Source organism: Lytechinus pictus, chromosome 4 (genome assembly GCF_037042905.1).
Source record: "Lytechinus pictus isolate F3 Inbred chromosome 4, Lp3.0, whole genome shotgun sequence".
NCBI classification, from domain to species: Eukaryota; Metazoa; Echinodermata; class Echinoidea; order Temnopleuroida; family Toxopneustidae; genus Lytechinus; species Lytechinus pictus.
The window spans coordinates 8,871,255-8,887,824 of NC_087248.1; the positions used below are offsets into that span (position 1 = coordinate 8,871,255).

Sequence of the window (16,570 nt, forward strand, 5' to 3'; positions counted from 1 at the left end):
TATTTTTATTTGACCTCTTGGTCATATAAAGGTCATAGATACTCTTGAGGACTTGTCTGCACAGAAAATTTACTCCAACCAGATAGTCATGTAGCGAGATACTCCTGGAAATATTCAGGAGTATCTTGGTAGGACTAAGAGGTTGTGGTAAGTTCTCCCGACCAGAGGAAGTTACCATGACCTTGTTCAGATGGGCACAATTCAAACATTTCCTTAGACCAAGCATCCTCAGAGGCTCAGCCTCAGACCCTTTTTCCGACCTGACTTCAACCGAACTTGCCTTCGTGTGAACGAGGCTAAAGTCTGCCAAGGACAATTGTATGGAATTTATGAAGACTTGCTGAGGGATTTAGGATTTCAGACATATTTCTTTCGTTCTGGTTATACGTAGAATTCTTTGTAGATTATGTGTAGAGTGGGGGGAAAGCAAGGAACAAGCTGCTACTTGTATGTGTGGAATTGTTCCCCATCTAAAAAAAGAACAAATGAAGAAAAAAAACACACACACATAAAAGATCAAAGTGCCTGCATTGTAGCTAGCACATCCAACAATGTAGGTAGGATTCCAAATTTTAAAGACATGATTCTTTTAAAATTTTTGTTTGTCAATCTTGTTAGGAGATAAATGAAAATTTCATTACATTAGATAAACATGAATTATTGAAATTTGCATCTTTCATTTTTTTTGGGGGAAGGGTAGGTGGTTCCAAGTTTACGTGTAGCTAACGACTGTCTTCTTTGAGAAATGAAGCAAAACAAACAAATCCATTATTTTAAAAATATGTCTAAGATAGAAGTGTAGAAACTTCCTTGAGTATAAGATTCGATGATGATGAAATTTGGATACTACATTTTTGCTGCCTACTTGTTATCAAATCTCTGTATTATGAATGTGATAGCAAAATATTAAAAGATGCACAGTTACATGCACCAAGGAATAGTTTATCCTCCAGAATACAAATTCTGACTGAAAGACTCAGTTTTACCACCAGACTCCTATGAAATGTCACCATCTCATCGCGGAACATTTTAATCTAACTGCCCGTATTTCCCACCTCGATTCTGGTGAGCACTGCGTAATTATTCTAGATGTCCCCCCCCCCCCAGCCAGTCAACTAGTATGATGACAGCAAGCCTCAAGGGCACCACAAAGTCATTGGTGCTCTTCTTATATGTAAACATGTGGGACACCTTAGATAAACCATCCCATGGCTTTCTTTGATTGCCCCACATGAGCGATTAACCCGGTAAACATCCGCCACCCAATCGTTGATTGGATTAGGCAGAGAAGAGGGGGGGTTAAACTTCATTTTGGTCGACACATTGCCAATTTTGATTCAAGAAGTACAATTTCAGGTTCATGTAAATTTGGGAAACGTTCTTGTTTGTTTTTCTTGTGGTAAATGCTCCACAGTTTTGATAATGTTGATATTGTTAGAACCAGTTGACGACATGAGCTTGTTTCGTGCACAGTTATCACCTGGTGCCCGTAACACAAAGCTAAGCAATCATCGTAGAGCATTTTTCTACGATTGATTGCATTGACTACAATGCACAATCAATCGTGAAAATCAAGCGTACGATTAATCGCTAACCTTTGTATAACGGGAACCTGGTTTAATAATCAAGAGGTTAATATATTCCTCTTGATACTACATTAGCAGTATTTTGTTTATTCAAAGTTTTTGTCCTCAAAGATTCAGTTTATTCAGACGTTTGAGACTATTGTTGTAAAAATGTATTCAATCTTTATAAAAATAGGAATGTGAGGAATTGCATTGAAGACTAATAAAAATGAATGAAAGAAAACAGGAATTGAATACTCTCCACCCAAGGTTCACTCTGCCATGTGCTTGTAAAGTGTCTACAAAAAATCTTTTTTCCAGTTTGAGTCTTCATACTTCACACTTCATATGTTGTGCAGCTAATAGATGCCATCTTTGTGACATCTGTGTTGATATAGGCTACTATCAGAATGTAGAAACTTTATGTGTTTTTTTGGTTGGATTCCTCATGGGTCTTGCAAGGAACTTCTTACTACAGTCCCACACCTTGGACTTTTTGTGATACCTGGAGCTAAAAATGTTAGTGAAAGTGAAAGTGGATCAACGTGGAGAAATGTCCTTGAGTAGCTATTAGTTAACATTCCATTCCTGTAGACATAGTCTTCGCTTCAAAACAGAGTACTACTCTATCAATGCTCTTGCTGTTCACATAAACTTGGGTCTTTTTCTCCGCTGCAGCCTTCACTCACATTAATTTTCAACAAATAGTTTTTTTTTCTTGGATTATTCCCACTTTTTTTCTCATTATAAACCCATATTTTTTTAACATGCCAACAAAAAGGGAATCTGACGACATTGCCCAGCTTGTCATCGACAAGCTCGAGAAAAGTAGTCAATTAAAAAAGTTTGTACAAGATGCGGTTACGGAGGCAATGTCTGCAATCATCACCCGGCTAGAGATGCAGGAGGGCCGGATCATGGAGCTTGAGGGGAGGATAAAGGCCCAGGAGTCGGAGGTACAGCTACATAAGGAGGCGGAAAAGAAATCTGTGGAAAAGATGGCAGTCTTGGAGCAAAGAATTGATGACCTGGAGCAAAAATCCAGGTCACGCAACATCAGGATCCAAGGAGTTCCAGAGGTGAAAGATGAAGATCCAGAGGAGGCTGTCATTGACATTGGCAGGAGGATGGGGGTCCACGTGACTTCATCCGACTTTGTCCGATGTCATCGACTGGGTCCTCTAGTAGACAAAGGAGCAAGAAGAAGTTCTCCTCGTCAACTGCTAGTGGAGTTTTCCAGCCTCCGCACCCGAGCTCGTATTATGGGAGCCAGATCAAAGTTGAAGGGTTCAAAAATCTTTGTTAATGATGATCTGACTCCCACAAGACAGAAGCTAATTTTCAATGTTCGTCACTCACCGAAAGTTGAGCGGTCTTGGAGCAACGATGGAAAAATTTTCGCTGGACTTAAGAACACGGGAGGCAGACTTACGAAAAAACTCATCACATGTGATGATGATATTTTGAAGCTTTGAATTGTAATTGATGTCTATTGTAGAATATCATGTTGACCTATATGCCCACTTTGAAAGATAAAAGTTATTTCCTTGCGAGCCAAATCCCATGATAACCCAAAAGTTTTTAATTTCCATTTGTGTTTTTTTTTCTTTCATTGTTATTTCTATTGCAATCTCTAATCATCTTTTTCTTTTTTTCATTTGCTTTTGTAATTATTAATAGTTTATTAATAGTTTTCGAGACAATCTTGAAATTGCTACTGTCTTGCATTTAAATATGAGAAGTATGCCTAGGAACTTTGATGCATTTAGTACACTAATTGAAAAATTTGAAGATAGTATTAGTAAAACAGTGATTGGAGTCACTGAGACCTGGTTCTCGAGTGAGAATGACTTAAATCTTTATCATATTCCTGGTCATAATCTTGTGTCTAATCATAGATATGCTAAAAAAGGAGGTGGAGTTGCTTTATATATTCCAGATTCAGTGGACTTTCAATTAAGGGATGAGCTAAATATGATGGCTGAGCATATGGAATCAATATTCGCAGAGTGCTTCATTCGAGGAAAAAGAAATGTTTTATTTGGAGTTGTGTATAGACCCCCTCAGAGTAAGTTACATGTAGAGAGTTTTGTGAACGAAATGCATAGTATTCTTTCAAACCCACTTTTCGTAAACAAAACAATTTTCATAATGGGTGATTATAACATAAACCTCCTTCAGTGTGATGAAAATTATCATTATGATGCGTTTCTTAATATGATGCTGTCTTTTTCCTTAATGCCATTAATTATTAAACCAACAAGGGTAACTGAAGCTTCATCTACGCTCATAGATAACATTTTCTGTAATAGACAACCTTTTCCATCCTCAGGGATTATTGTATCAGATATTTCAGATCATTTCCCAATCTTCGCTCGTTTAAGTTTGGATATAGTCTGTAAACAAGAATCCAAATCAATTCGGAAAAACACTTCCGCTAATATCGCAAAGCTGCGGGCAGCCTTGATAGAAACTGACTGGAGTGAAGTTCTTAAAGAAAATGATGTGACATATCGTTTAAAAGGTTCTTACAAAAATTCATGTCTCTGTATAATAAAAATGTACCAGTTGTAAAGCAAAGTAGAAGAAATCGTAAAAATGTTCCTATTATGCCATGGGTTAGTGCTTCTTTGTTGAGATCCATTAACAAGAAAAACAAGCTGTATTATTCGTATTAAGTGCGTGGTACCGAATCTTCACGTAAACGTTATGTAAATTATAAAAATACGCTTACTTCAGTCCTTCGTACTGCAAAGAAATCATATTATCGCACCCAATTTCAAGCAACAAGAAACGATATCAAGGGAACTTGGAAAGTGATTAAGAAAGTATTCAAGTCAAAGGAAAAGATATCTCATGTAAAGAGTATTGAAATTAACGGTCATGTGGTGGAAGAAAGGAATATTATAGCAGACAACTTTAACGATTACTTTTGCAGCATTGGTCCAAAACTTTCAAGGGCAGTGCCACTTTCTCAGCAGACTTACAGAGATTTTATGAAAGAGCAAAATAGTAAAAGTTTATTTTTCTTACCAGTAGTTCGGGAAGAACTGCTTACCATTGTGAAATCTCTTAAAAACGGGAAAAGTCCTGGTTATGATGGGGTTACTAACAACTTCATTAAATAAATTATCTTAGGAATTATTCAACCTCTACTTCATGTCTTCAATCTATCAATGTCATATGGGAAAGTTCCTACTGACATGAAAATTGCGAAGGTCGTACCCATTTTTAAGAAAGGAGACCCTCAATGCCTGAATAATTACAGACCTATTTCTCTATTGACTGCATTCTCAAAGATTCTTGAGAAAGTGATCTATGTTAGAACTTTGAAATTTTTCAACAAGAGTAATATATTGTCTAAATTTCAGTTTGGCTTTCGCGAGAAACACACCACCACCCATGCCTATTTTATTGATAAAGTATCACAATCCATAGACAAAAAGATGCATACAATTGGTATATTTCTTGATTATTCGAAAGCTTTTGACACAGTAGATCATGATATTTTGATTGGCAAGTTATCACATTATGGTATCAGGGGTACAGCATTGGACTGGTTCAAGAGTTACTTAGCTGACAGGAAACAATTTGTCTTGATAAAGGATGCTGAGTCAGGTTTACAGAATGTCCCTTGTGGTGTTCCCCAGGGATCCCTCCTTGGTCCGTTGTTATTATTTATTGTGTATATTAATGATTTTCACTATTCCTCTGATATTTTATCGTTCATTTTATTTGCAGATGATTCAAGTTTGTATTATTCCCACAGAAATCCTGAGACCCTTTTAAAAACAGTTAATAGTGAACTGAGGAAAGTCACTTTGTGGATTCAAGCAAATAAATTATCTCTAAATTTGCAGAAAACAAATTATATGCTCTTTAGCAACACGATTAGAGAAGTTCCAGGTGATGTTATATTTAATGATGTGTTAATAGATAGAGTAAAGACGACCAAATTTCTGGGGTTGCATATAGATGAAAAACTGATTTGGAAAACCCATATAAATCATCTATGTAAGACATTATCAAAAAATAGTGGTGTAATATACAAATTGAAATCCTTTTTCTCTACTGATATTCTTTGTGTGATGTATTCAACACTAATTCTCCCGTATCTCAATTACGGTGTTCTTGCATGGGGTAACTCTCTTAAAACCAATCTAGAAAGGGTGTACTTGATTCAGAAAAGAGTTTTAAGAATTGTTTGTAATGTTAACTATCGCTCGCATACTACCCCACTTTTTTATGAGCACAGAATTCTAAAATTACAAGATATCTATGATTTTCAACTTGGTACTCTAATGTATGCATACAATGCAGGCATCATGCCACCAGCTCTGGTCACAATGTTCATGAAAAATAGTGACATACATAACTATTATACACGAAATGCTTCTGCTTTCCACTTACCCAAGTTACATACAAGTTTTGCTTTTAGGACAGTTGTAAATACAGGACCCAGGTTCTGGAACTCTCTCAATTCAAATATAAAAAAATCGGTAAGCATTTATACTTTTCAGCGTGTACTTAAAGGTTATCTTCTTAATTGTTATTAGTGAGTTGCTCTAGGTTAAGAAATGCTTTTACATGTATATACTATGTTATTTTTTAATTTTGGAGCCTATAAAAACTGTATATAAGACTGGAGAATGTTATGATATATCAATATATATTTATCTTGTGTCTTGTCTAACTGGTTTCTTCTGCAGAGGGTCAGCCCATGTTTTTTTTCCCTTTTGTATTCTTTTCTTGTGTTTCTTTTACCTTTGTCATGTTTTTAGGGACAGTGATTTTCCGTTTCAAAAAATTGCCTTTTCCGTTTCAGAAAATCTCAAATTCCGTTTCAGCATGTCAGGAAACGGAAATTCCGTTTCCCCATAGACTTTGTACACACGGAAAAGTGACAATTCCGTTTACACATTGAATCGAACTGGTCAAAATTTGTATCTGCTACTGTACCAACAACACAATAGAATCCGTTCTAATCGGATCTATGCGGGTGCATAAAATATTTTTACAAACCCATTTAGCATGCATACATCCTCACCTTTCACATTATTAGCATTATTTCACGGTGAAATTATATTTCATCGATAATTTGGGTTTTTTTTGGACATCGTTATCATCAGTCAACGGCTTTTGCCAATCCGCCATCTTGGATTTTAAGACCACGATATCGTGCTGATACATCTTCAAACGTAGAGGGCAGCAACACGCGACCGTGTAGTTGAACGATATGTGTGCATGTGAAGCCCAACCCGGCCGGCCGCGCCGGGTACGGGACGGGTACGGGGTACAATCGAGTGTGCTGATGTCGAGTGCAGTCACGATGTGTGAATTGTCATGATAGTAGCGAAGTGAGATCGTGTTTTATGGGGTTTTGTGGCCATTTAATATTCTCATTTTCTTGTGATTTTGGAGTAATTTCTGTTGCTATTCTGTGTATTTTGAGGGAAAATACGTTTTCCGTGATTTTCCGTTTGAAATGCCACTTTCCGTTTCAAAAGGCCCTTTCCGTGAATTCCGTCCGTTTTCCGCGATCGCGGAAAATCACTGTCCCTATGTTTTGTTTTTTACTTTACTATTATTATACATACGATCTTCCACTTTTTTCATGCCATGTTATCCATACTTATTTCTTCTTCCATCATATATCACTTAATTATATCATATTGTTGTTAGTTTATTAGACTTCATAATTGTACATTCAAGCAATGTATTCTATTTTTTTAGTGTGTTTTTTTTGTCATTGATTAGATTTAGTTTGTCTTTTTTGTTTTATTGTTGTTGCATTTTTTAAGTTGTTTTGTGTCTTTTGTATTTCTAAAGATATTACATGTACACACTGAATACTATTCAGTCATGTACTTGAAACAAAGGAGACCCTAGCCTTACAAGCCTTGCTTTTTCAGGGGTTCTCCTTGTCTTTCTCTCAATACGTAATTAGTTATTTGCTGTGTTTCTTTTTTCTACTGTAACAATGATTTATGGTTAATTGATTTTCATTTGTAGAATGTGAAATCACACTTGTAAGATAAAATGTATGTGCAGAAAGAAAGACGAATAAATATATTATCTTATCTTATCTTATGAAAATGAGTGAAAGAAAATGGAGTACAATATACATGTAAATAGCATCTCATCATGAGGGCAGCTTTGTGAAGGTGCAGACTTTCATGTTTCGCATTTTATCTTGTCCAATTTTTTTTTAATCAATTTTGTAGAACAATGAACATATACATGTACACTTGAAGTCACAGAGTTTGTTATTTTCTCTACTCTTTTTTTATACAGACTACTGCACGTCATTTTATCATTTTCTTCTGACAAAGCAGCAATTAAACTCTTGTTTATTCTCCTAATCTCCCCTTCCTTATCTATTAGTTTTTATACCTATTGTATGCTGTCGGCCTTACTACCTCTTTGAGATTCGCTAACGTCTGTTAGGAGTGTTGCAAATTCTTACAATGTTCTCTGAGGAGTGTTGCAAATTCTTACAAATGTTTACAAATCGTTTGCAAACTGCAGCTTCAAAATGAAAAATATGTTTGCAAATGATAGACACACATTTTTTATGATCAGTGGGTTTTGTATACAGGAGCCATGTGGTCATGTGGTCACTAACATATTGGTGAATTTAAAAAAAAAACTTCAGCAAAAGCATTTGCAAATGCTTACAAGTGCTTTGCAAGCAGTAACAACAGTTTGCTAAAAAATAGATTTGCAAAGAAGTTTTGAGCATGTTCAGAATTAATGCGCAACAAGAAAAATTGTTTGAAACACAAACTTTCTGGCAACCCTTTATGAACCTTTGGCCTTCTATTACTAAACCTGGCGAAATCTCAAATTTGCTACATTCGCAAGCTAGCATTGGTCGCTCAGTGACAAACCCCCTTAAGAAATCACAAATGAACATGCCACATGAGCTTTTTTTTATTATGGTGAACACAATAAAGAACACCTGCACTCGATTAGATTAGTCTGCTGCCAATAAGAGAAGGTTTAAACTACAATGAGGTTGATGTATTTCCCTGTTTTCTTGACATTCATTGCTGTTGTATGTGAGGAAAACATTGACTTATTTTGTTATCCTTTTTACTTAATTTCCGAAGAGTTTGTCAACATTGTCAAATTTGTTTTCATCGGGGGGGGGGGGGGGTGGGGGGGGGGGTTCTGTGCTGTTTTCTCGGGTGAGTTTTATAAGGGAGCCTTTTTTTCATAGTATTGACAAGATCCAATGTAGATATGAATGTAGTATAAATGGGAGCAAGTACATGCGTACTTCAAAAAAATGTATTATTCTGCTTAAGTTGTTTAGCCTACCAATCCCCACCCCCATCATAAGTAGGAAAATAGATAAATAAAGAAATGAATTGATAAATGAATAAATAGATAAATGAATGAATAAATACATATACAAATAAATAAATAAGTAAAGTAGAGAAATAGATGATGATGATGATGATGAGGAGGAGGAGGAGGAGGAGGATGAGGATGTTGATGATGATGATGATGATGATGATAATAATGATGATGATGAGGAGGAGGATGAGGAGGATGATGATGGTGATGATGATGATGATGATGATGATGTTGATAATGATGATGATGATGTGATGATGATGATGTTGATGATGATGATGATGATGTTGATAATAATAATGAGGAGGAGGATGATGATGATGGTGATGATGATGATGATGATAATAATGATGAGGATGATGTTGATAATAATGATGATGGGGACATTGATGATGATGTTGAAAATGGTCATGAAGATAATAGGGACAATGATGTATTAATGTTGTGCTGTCAATATGGCTGTATTATAGAAAAATATTGTTTTTCGTTTTTAACAATTTCCAATAGAGTATAAACTATTGTTTTTTGCAATGATAATATCATTTAGCCATTTTACCTGCTGATGACATTTTATGAGTTGACCCCCCCTGCATATAACATCTCTTAATATGCATGGGGCTAATAGAAGCAAAAGTAGTAGTTGTTGTCATGATGGTATGTAGATAAATGGATATTACACCCAGGGGTAATCTACAAAATCTATGGCACTTTTGGCGTAATATTGTGAGAGTAGCCTTCTATTCTAATATAATTTTTATGTGTATTTCTGCAGAAGTCACCAAGTAAAAGTTGGTCAGCTGATGCTATTTCCTTTCTCTTGGAGTCATTAGTTGAGAAGACTTGTTTGGCTCATATAAGGGTAAGTAGAAACTTGTATTTTATTTTCGTAATTCTCCAAACAAAATTACAGTAGATCTCGCTCTTGTGCATGTGCACCATCACGTTCATAAGCATGTTCTTCACCATCACTTGATGCCATTCTGCGCTTTTTATTTCTTTATTTTTACCGCCTTTGTGGAAATTAGTGTTCCTGGGTCATGTCCAGATCGCGTCTTCTTTAATTGTCTTGGAAATTATTTTTTTCATTGTTTCTGATAATTTTCTTTGCATTATGGATCAAGACATGGACACTAGCAGTCCGCCTAATCCGGACTCCAGACTGGCACGGCTGAAAATGAGTTTGTTCGTCAACTAAAATGGAAATGAGTGACTTATGAGAACTTATATCATATCAGTGCTGTTGGCATCAAGAAAAAATTAATATTCTTGAAGTAGTCATATGTATCCACACCTTTAAATATTTAGTGAAAATAAACATTGCACACATGCAGACAGATTGGTGTTGAAGGGAAGAATTCACCCCCCCCTTCCCCTATAGTTGCTTTCCTCTTATCCCTCTTCCTCTTCTTTATTTTATTTTACTGTTTGTATTTGTTTTGTTTTCTTCTTTTCTTATTATTTCTTCTTGTTATTTTTCCATTATCTTCTAAGTTTTGTTTTGTGGTCCTTGTTAGCCTTCTAATTACAAAGACAGGGTTTACCTGTAATTCGTCTCTTTCAAACAAAATTATCTCATTATTTCTTTAGATTGCAGTGTTACAATAGTCATTAATGACCAGTAATTACGGATGATATTCATGTGACTAACTCTTCATAATATCTAATTTTACTTTCTTCAATAGTAAATTTGTTTATATGAAGCTGAAGGTATTCTTTTCTAAGGACTGAATAAGGCTAATTAAAACTCACAGGCATAACAGTCTGTACCTTTATTTTATACATGTATTTTCCTTGCAGCCATCCTGCATGTACAGTACGAGAAAATTGCCCAATCAACATTGAAAACAATTATTTTGTTTTTCATGTATTTATGTTTATAGATTTGCGTAAGATGTGTGATAACATCATAAATATATTACAATTGCATTGTTGTAATTGTTTAACGTGTTTGTTAAACACAAAATGGATCTCTGAATGTGTTGTCAATGTTTTTACAAACTCACAAGAGACCGAGAAACATGTTTTTCACTTTCAGCTTTTTGGCTCTTTCTGAACGAAGGTGATGATATATTTCATGATAGAATAATATGTACAATATTTTTTGTAAAAATCATGATATCACAAAAGGCTTTAGTAAAGAGGTTTAAGCATTTCAACAGTCATGCTCAGTATCACAAAAACACATGTATTTTTTTAATTCATTGATTTTGGCCTTTTGATACACTCATGAACACGATGGCAATGCTGATGACTATCAAGGGACATTTTTACTTTTCATTCCAGTGTACAATCATCGCTGCCAGTTAACTAAAACCACTGTCACTATGAAAAATCACAACAAGTGTTTTCAGACATAACGTTCAAGAGGCAACATTGACAAATTTGCCTTTGCCCAACGATCTGTACCTGAATGGAATAAACTCCTTCTTCAAATTGTTAATGCAGTTTCGCTTGACAGCTTCCAAAAGCTCCTGCAAAATCACCTTGAAAATATCCCTCACTCCTCCTCATAACGTGCGTCCAAGTCTAATTTCATCTTTGAGATAGGCTGCAGAGCCCTTTGAAGATTACAGCAGATGAAAACTAAAGACTCAGTGTCATGTGAAACAAAGATTTATTCCTCACTGAATATGTGGAATTATCATGTTTTGCCATTTTGTTGTTCAAACAAGAGGGTCCTTATTGTAAAATCTGAAAAAATTGAAATATTGTACAATTGAAACCAAAAAAACAAAAGAAATAGTGAGTGAGGCGCATCATCAACTCTCTCATTTGCACATCATTGAGTTGTGCATATAACTGTTTTGTGAAAAATAAGCGAAATTTAAAAATGCCAGAACTTTCTTATTTTAGATACAATTTTTAATGAAATTTTTAGTGTTATGCTTCTTTGCATTTTCTCTTTCTCTTCAAATCAACTTTTTCTGGGGTGGACTTGTCCCTATTGTGTGTGTGATTTGTTTTTCTCTCCTTTTTTAACCAAATACTCAGGAGTGAAGGAAGATAAGTGCAAAAATAAAAGTAAATGTCACTCACTGTGATTGTAACTGCAAGAAAACAGAAATTAGGAGAAACTAATTTTATAAAGCAGAAATTAGTTTTAGATTTGTGGTTTCTGTCTTTGTTTTTAGGAAAAATTAGACCACAAGGAAACCAAATAAGAGGGAATTAGGCAGGATTTTTTTACAGACATTTTTCTCAGAAAAGACTAACTGGATTTTAATAGCTCTTATCATTCTCCCCCTTTTTAGTAGCTTTCCATTCTCTTCTTTCTTTTTCTTTTTCTTTTCTTTATTGCGGCATGAGCATCTTTTTGATGGATACATGTACATGTGCATTAAAAATATTCACATTAATATCATGAACTTAGAGTGGAATTAAGATGGTTTGATTTTCTATTAATATTTTCCTAATTTAACCACACTAGAAAGAATTGGAATTAGAATATGGATTACTCAGAAGGATATTATGAATGAAATTGCATAATACATGTACCAATAGGATATTAAAGAGAAAGTATTAGACTACATGTTTGCTTAATTGGAATGCCTCGGTTATACAGTGTACAGTATGCCACTTTGCTTTGGAAAAAGATCTACCAGTGACAAACCGGTTCCCTTTTGTTTTCTAAAATCCAAACCAAACTATTTTCCCCATTAGACTTTGTGGTAAATTTACTTGTTCTTGTTAATTGATACTCATGTATAGAATTCCAGATTTTTTTTTAAAGGGCTTTCTTATATATTTTCAAGTCAAAATCTAATTTACTGAGTTTTCTTTTTGATCTTGGAAAAAATTTGTAACTCCAATTGACACACATATTAAGCATATTATGACTTTCCAGTACTGTGAAATATATATGTTTTTTCATTGAAAGATGTAATTTTCCCTATCATTTGATACATGTCTTACATGTATATTAGAACTTGACAACGCATCAGGGATGTGCCATTAAACGCGTTAGAGACTGAATGATTTTGCTAGATGTATAGTCTGTGTTTTTCATAGATTCCAGCCTACACAGATGAGGGCTCAGTCCCCAATGGGGTAAATGCTGTACTTGAGCTTTGCCAATGACCAGCACTTGATCAAGAATTATAAACCATCACTGGTAGTCCCTTGGAATAATCCCCTGGGCTAGTCCTGGTCATTGTGTCGATCAAGAGTGTACCATCCAGGGGATGTAGACAATGCACCCATAGGCATTTTCAGGAAGGATAAGATGTACAAAGGGGGGGGGGATGGTACATTATTGATGTGTTATTTTCAGGAAAAAAAATACGTCAAATTTCTAATCCGCCACCATGATGGATAATCGTTTTTAACAATTTGATGCTTTACCCTGTGGTTATGCTGTCATTATTCATCTCTTTCATGGACTCATGATGTTGAGAATTATATCTGTTTTCTTACTTGCAGGCAATTTGCGTGAAAGATGAGCCATTAACCGTCGAGTTGACCCTACCCACTGGCGAGAGTGTCGTGAGATTGATGCTGAATAAGGGTTTTGCGGAGCTGCTTGCAGACTGCGAAGATCTGGATGATGGGACTTTGGATGATGCGAGCACCATCACTGACGGGACGTCCACACCGGCGTTTAGCCGAGCTATGAGTGAAGTAAGATTTTTTTTATGAGACACTAACTTCATAAAGTTCTGGCAATAACCTTGATTGTTTGTAGCTCTTAAGCAATCCTTATTTTCAATGAATACTTCTTTTTTCAACTTAGTATTAAACAACCTTGATGTACAATCATGTCTGTCTCCCCTGCTAGAATTTCCTGATTAAAATGGCCCTGAAATATTGCTACCTGGGACCCCCTACCCCAGAATGTGTTTGTTTCATAGAAAATCAATCTCATAGATGAACGTTTTTAAATGTATTTTCCCTAATGAATCTATCATCTGAAAATGCCATTGTGCAATTAACTCTCTTGTGGTGGTTGTTGTTCAACTACCGGCCCCCAGTCCATCATAAGAAACCCCCTGAAGGGATTAACGCTGCCCCAACCCTCTCTTCATGATCTCATCACGTGAGGTCCATCCATTAGCCGAGGTGATGGAAACTCGAGACAGGGGATGGGGAACGTTTCATTTTGCAGCTGGACTTCTGTCAATAGTGTAATGATGTAAAACCACATTGTTTCTTAAAGAATAAAACTGTGCAATCAAACTTCACCTAGATTCTTTGTCCAGCTCAGACATAACTTTGTGAGAGTTTATGATAGCCAATTTTTAAAATATTGTTGCAAAACTGAACATTTCTTGTTATCATCCTGGTAGAAATAAAGACATGTTTTATCGCTGTTTGTTTTATATTACTTCAATAGGAATATATAAAGTCTCATTCAGAATGAGGCAAGAGAAGCTTTAGAAGTAGCATGTTTCAGTTCTTAGACATTGTGGGACATTGCCCCTATTCAAAGTTCAAAGATGAATTCAAAAGTTACAATGCAATGGAGGTAGCAATTAATTTCTATCAGAAACAAAGAAAATATTTATTTGTAGTTGGTCTTTCTCTTTAATCAGAGTGTTGATCAATTCTTTTCTCTCTTTTTTTCCCACTCTCATCAACAACAGGATGGTGAAGATGGTGCTTACTACAATCCTGAAATCCCCCGTTCCGTCGTCAACGTCCTCAAGGGCGTGACCGAAGCCGGTGAGATGGAAGAGGGCGGGGCGATGATGGCTGCACCGGGTCAAGCATTCCATCCCACAATGCTCCCTGATGTCGGGGTATACTTCTGGGTCACCGTCAGCCATCTGGATGAGCCAGACTTAGTAAGTTAAGGTTCAAGTTCATAAATATATACTTTTATTCATTCATATATTTATTCAAGGGTGCTCATTTCACCAAAAGTGATGGTCTTCTATAAGGCCTTGATTTCAAAAAGAAATTAAAAGGAACAAATAGAATAAGAAGACAAATGAATATTTGACTATTGGCAGTAATTTGAAAGTGTGCAAATATGCAGATCTAAAACAGAAAAATTATGCAGTGGCTCAGGGCGAATTCGCCCCCGAAATGCCCCATTGAGCCCTGGATTTTTTTTTAAATTCAAACTGTAATACACTGTTGCAAAATTAGGTTGGTAAGCTCAAAAGAGTAGCTCAGAACCAAAAAGAATGAAAATTTTCCATGATCCCCCCAAAATCACAAAAATCATTATTAGTCTAACAAAATTTATGCAAGCTGAATAGCTATTTCCCTTTCCATTTTGTCTCGCCTGCATAGCATTAGCAGAGCAAGACTAAAGTAGGCGCCACTTTTCCGGTGGCAGTGTCGTCGTCAACATCAAATCTTAACCAAAGGTTAAGTTTTTGAAATGTCATCATAACTTGGAAAGTATACGGGCCTAGTTTTTGAAACTTGGTCATATGGATAATCAAGTATCACTGATCGTCTTGCACAAGTTTTCGGTCACACGATCAAGGTCAAATGTCATTTAGGGTCAATGAACGTAGCATTTTATCATCATATGAATGTTCTTTTTGTCAATGATTATTCCATAGTCATTTTCAAAGTCAGCACTGCTGCTATATTGAATTGTGTAAAGCAGGCAACACTGCCAGAGGCGCTCCACTTGTTACCTTTGTTTTGTCTCACCTGCAAATCAGAGTGAGTCTATAGGCGCTGCTTTTCCAACAGCGACGGCAGTGGCGTCAACACCAAATCCTAACCGAGGGTTAAGTTTTGAAATGACAGCATAACTTAAAAAGGATATGGCCCTAGTTCATTAAACTTGGCCATAAGGTTCATCAAGTATTACTGAACATCCTGCCTGAGTTTCAGGTCACATGACCAAGGTAAAAGGTCATTTAGGGTCAATGAACTTAGACTATGTTGGGAAAATCAACATCAAAATCTTAACCTAATGTTAAGTTTTTGAAATATAACTTTAAAAATATATGAACCTAGTTCATGAAACTTGGACATAAGGTTAATCAAGTATTACTGAACATCCTGCCAGAGATACAAGTCACATGACCAAGGTCAAAGATCATTTAGGATCAATGAACTTTGGCCAAGTTGGGGGTATATGTGGAATTACCATCATAACTTTGAAAGTTTATGAATCTGATATATGAAACTTAAACATAAGAGTAATCAAGTATCAATTAACATTCTGTGTGAGATTCAGGACACATGATGGAGGTCAAAGGTCATTAAAAGGTCAATGAACTTTTGCCAAGTTGGGGGTATTTGTTGAATTACCATCATAACTTTGAATGTTTATTGGTCTAGTTCATAAAACTTGGATGTACAGTGTAAGAGTAATCAAGTATCACTGAACATCCTTTGCGAATTTCAGGTCACATGACCAAGGTCAAAGGTCAATGAACTTTGGCCATGTTGGGGGTATCTGATGAATTACCGTCATAACTTTGAAAGTTTGTGAATCTGATATATGAAACTTAAACATAAGAGTAATCAAGTATCAATTAACATTCTGTGTGAGATTCAGGACACATGATGGAGGTCAAAGGTCATTAAAAGGTCAATGAACTTTTGCCAAGTTGGGGGTATTTGTTGAATTACCATCATAACTTTGAATGTTTATTGGTCTAGTTCATAAAACTTGGATGTACAGTGTAAGAGTAATCAAGTATCACTGAACATTCTGTGTGAATTTTAGGTCACAT

At 35.7% G+C, this 16,570-nt stretch overlaps 1 protein-coding gene across 1 annotated transcript in view; it reads left to right on the forward strand.

Moving 5' to 3' along the window:
• Positions 1 to 2,332: 2,332 nt before the first annotated feature.
• Positions 2,333 to 16,570, forward strand: part of LOC135153969 (tudor domain-containing protein 1-like) — a 61,303-nt gene continuing 47,065 nt past the window's right edge. The window contains exons 1-4 of the mRNA XM_064098957.1: positions 2,333 to 2,911; positions 9,700 to 9,786; positions 13,347 to 13,544; positions 14,507 to 14,707. Coding sequence (XP_063955027.1) covers positions 2,333 to 2,911; positions 9,700 to 9,786; positions 13,347 to 13,544; positions 14,507 to 14,707 — 1,065 coding nt within the window. The remainder of the gene's footprint in view (positions 2,912 to 9,699; positions 9,787 to 13,346; positions 13,545 to 14,506; positions 14,708 to 16,570) is intronic.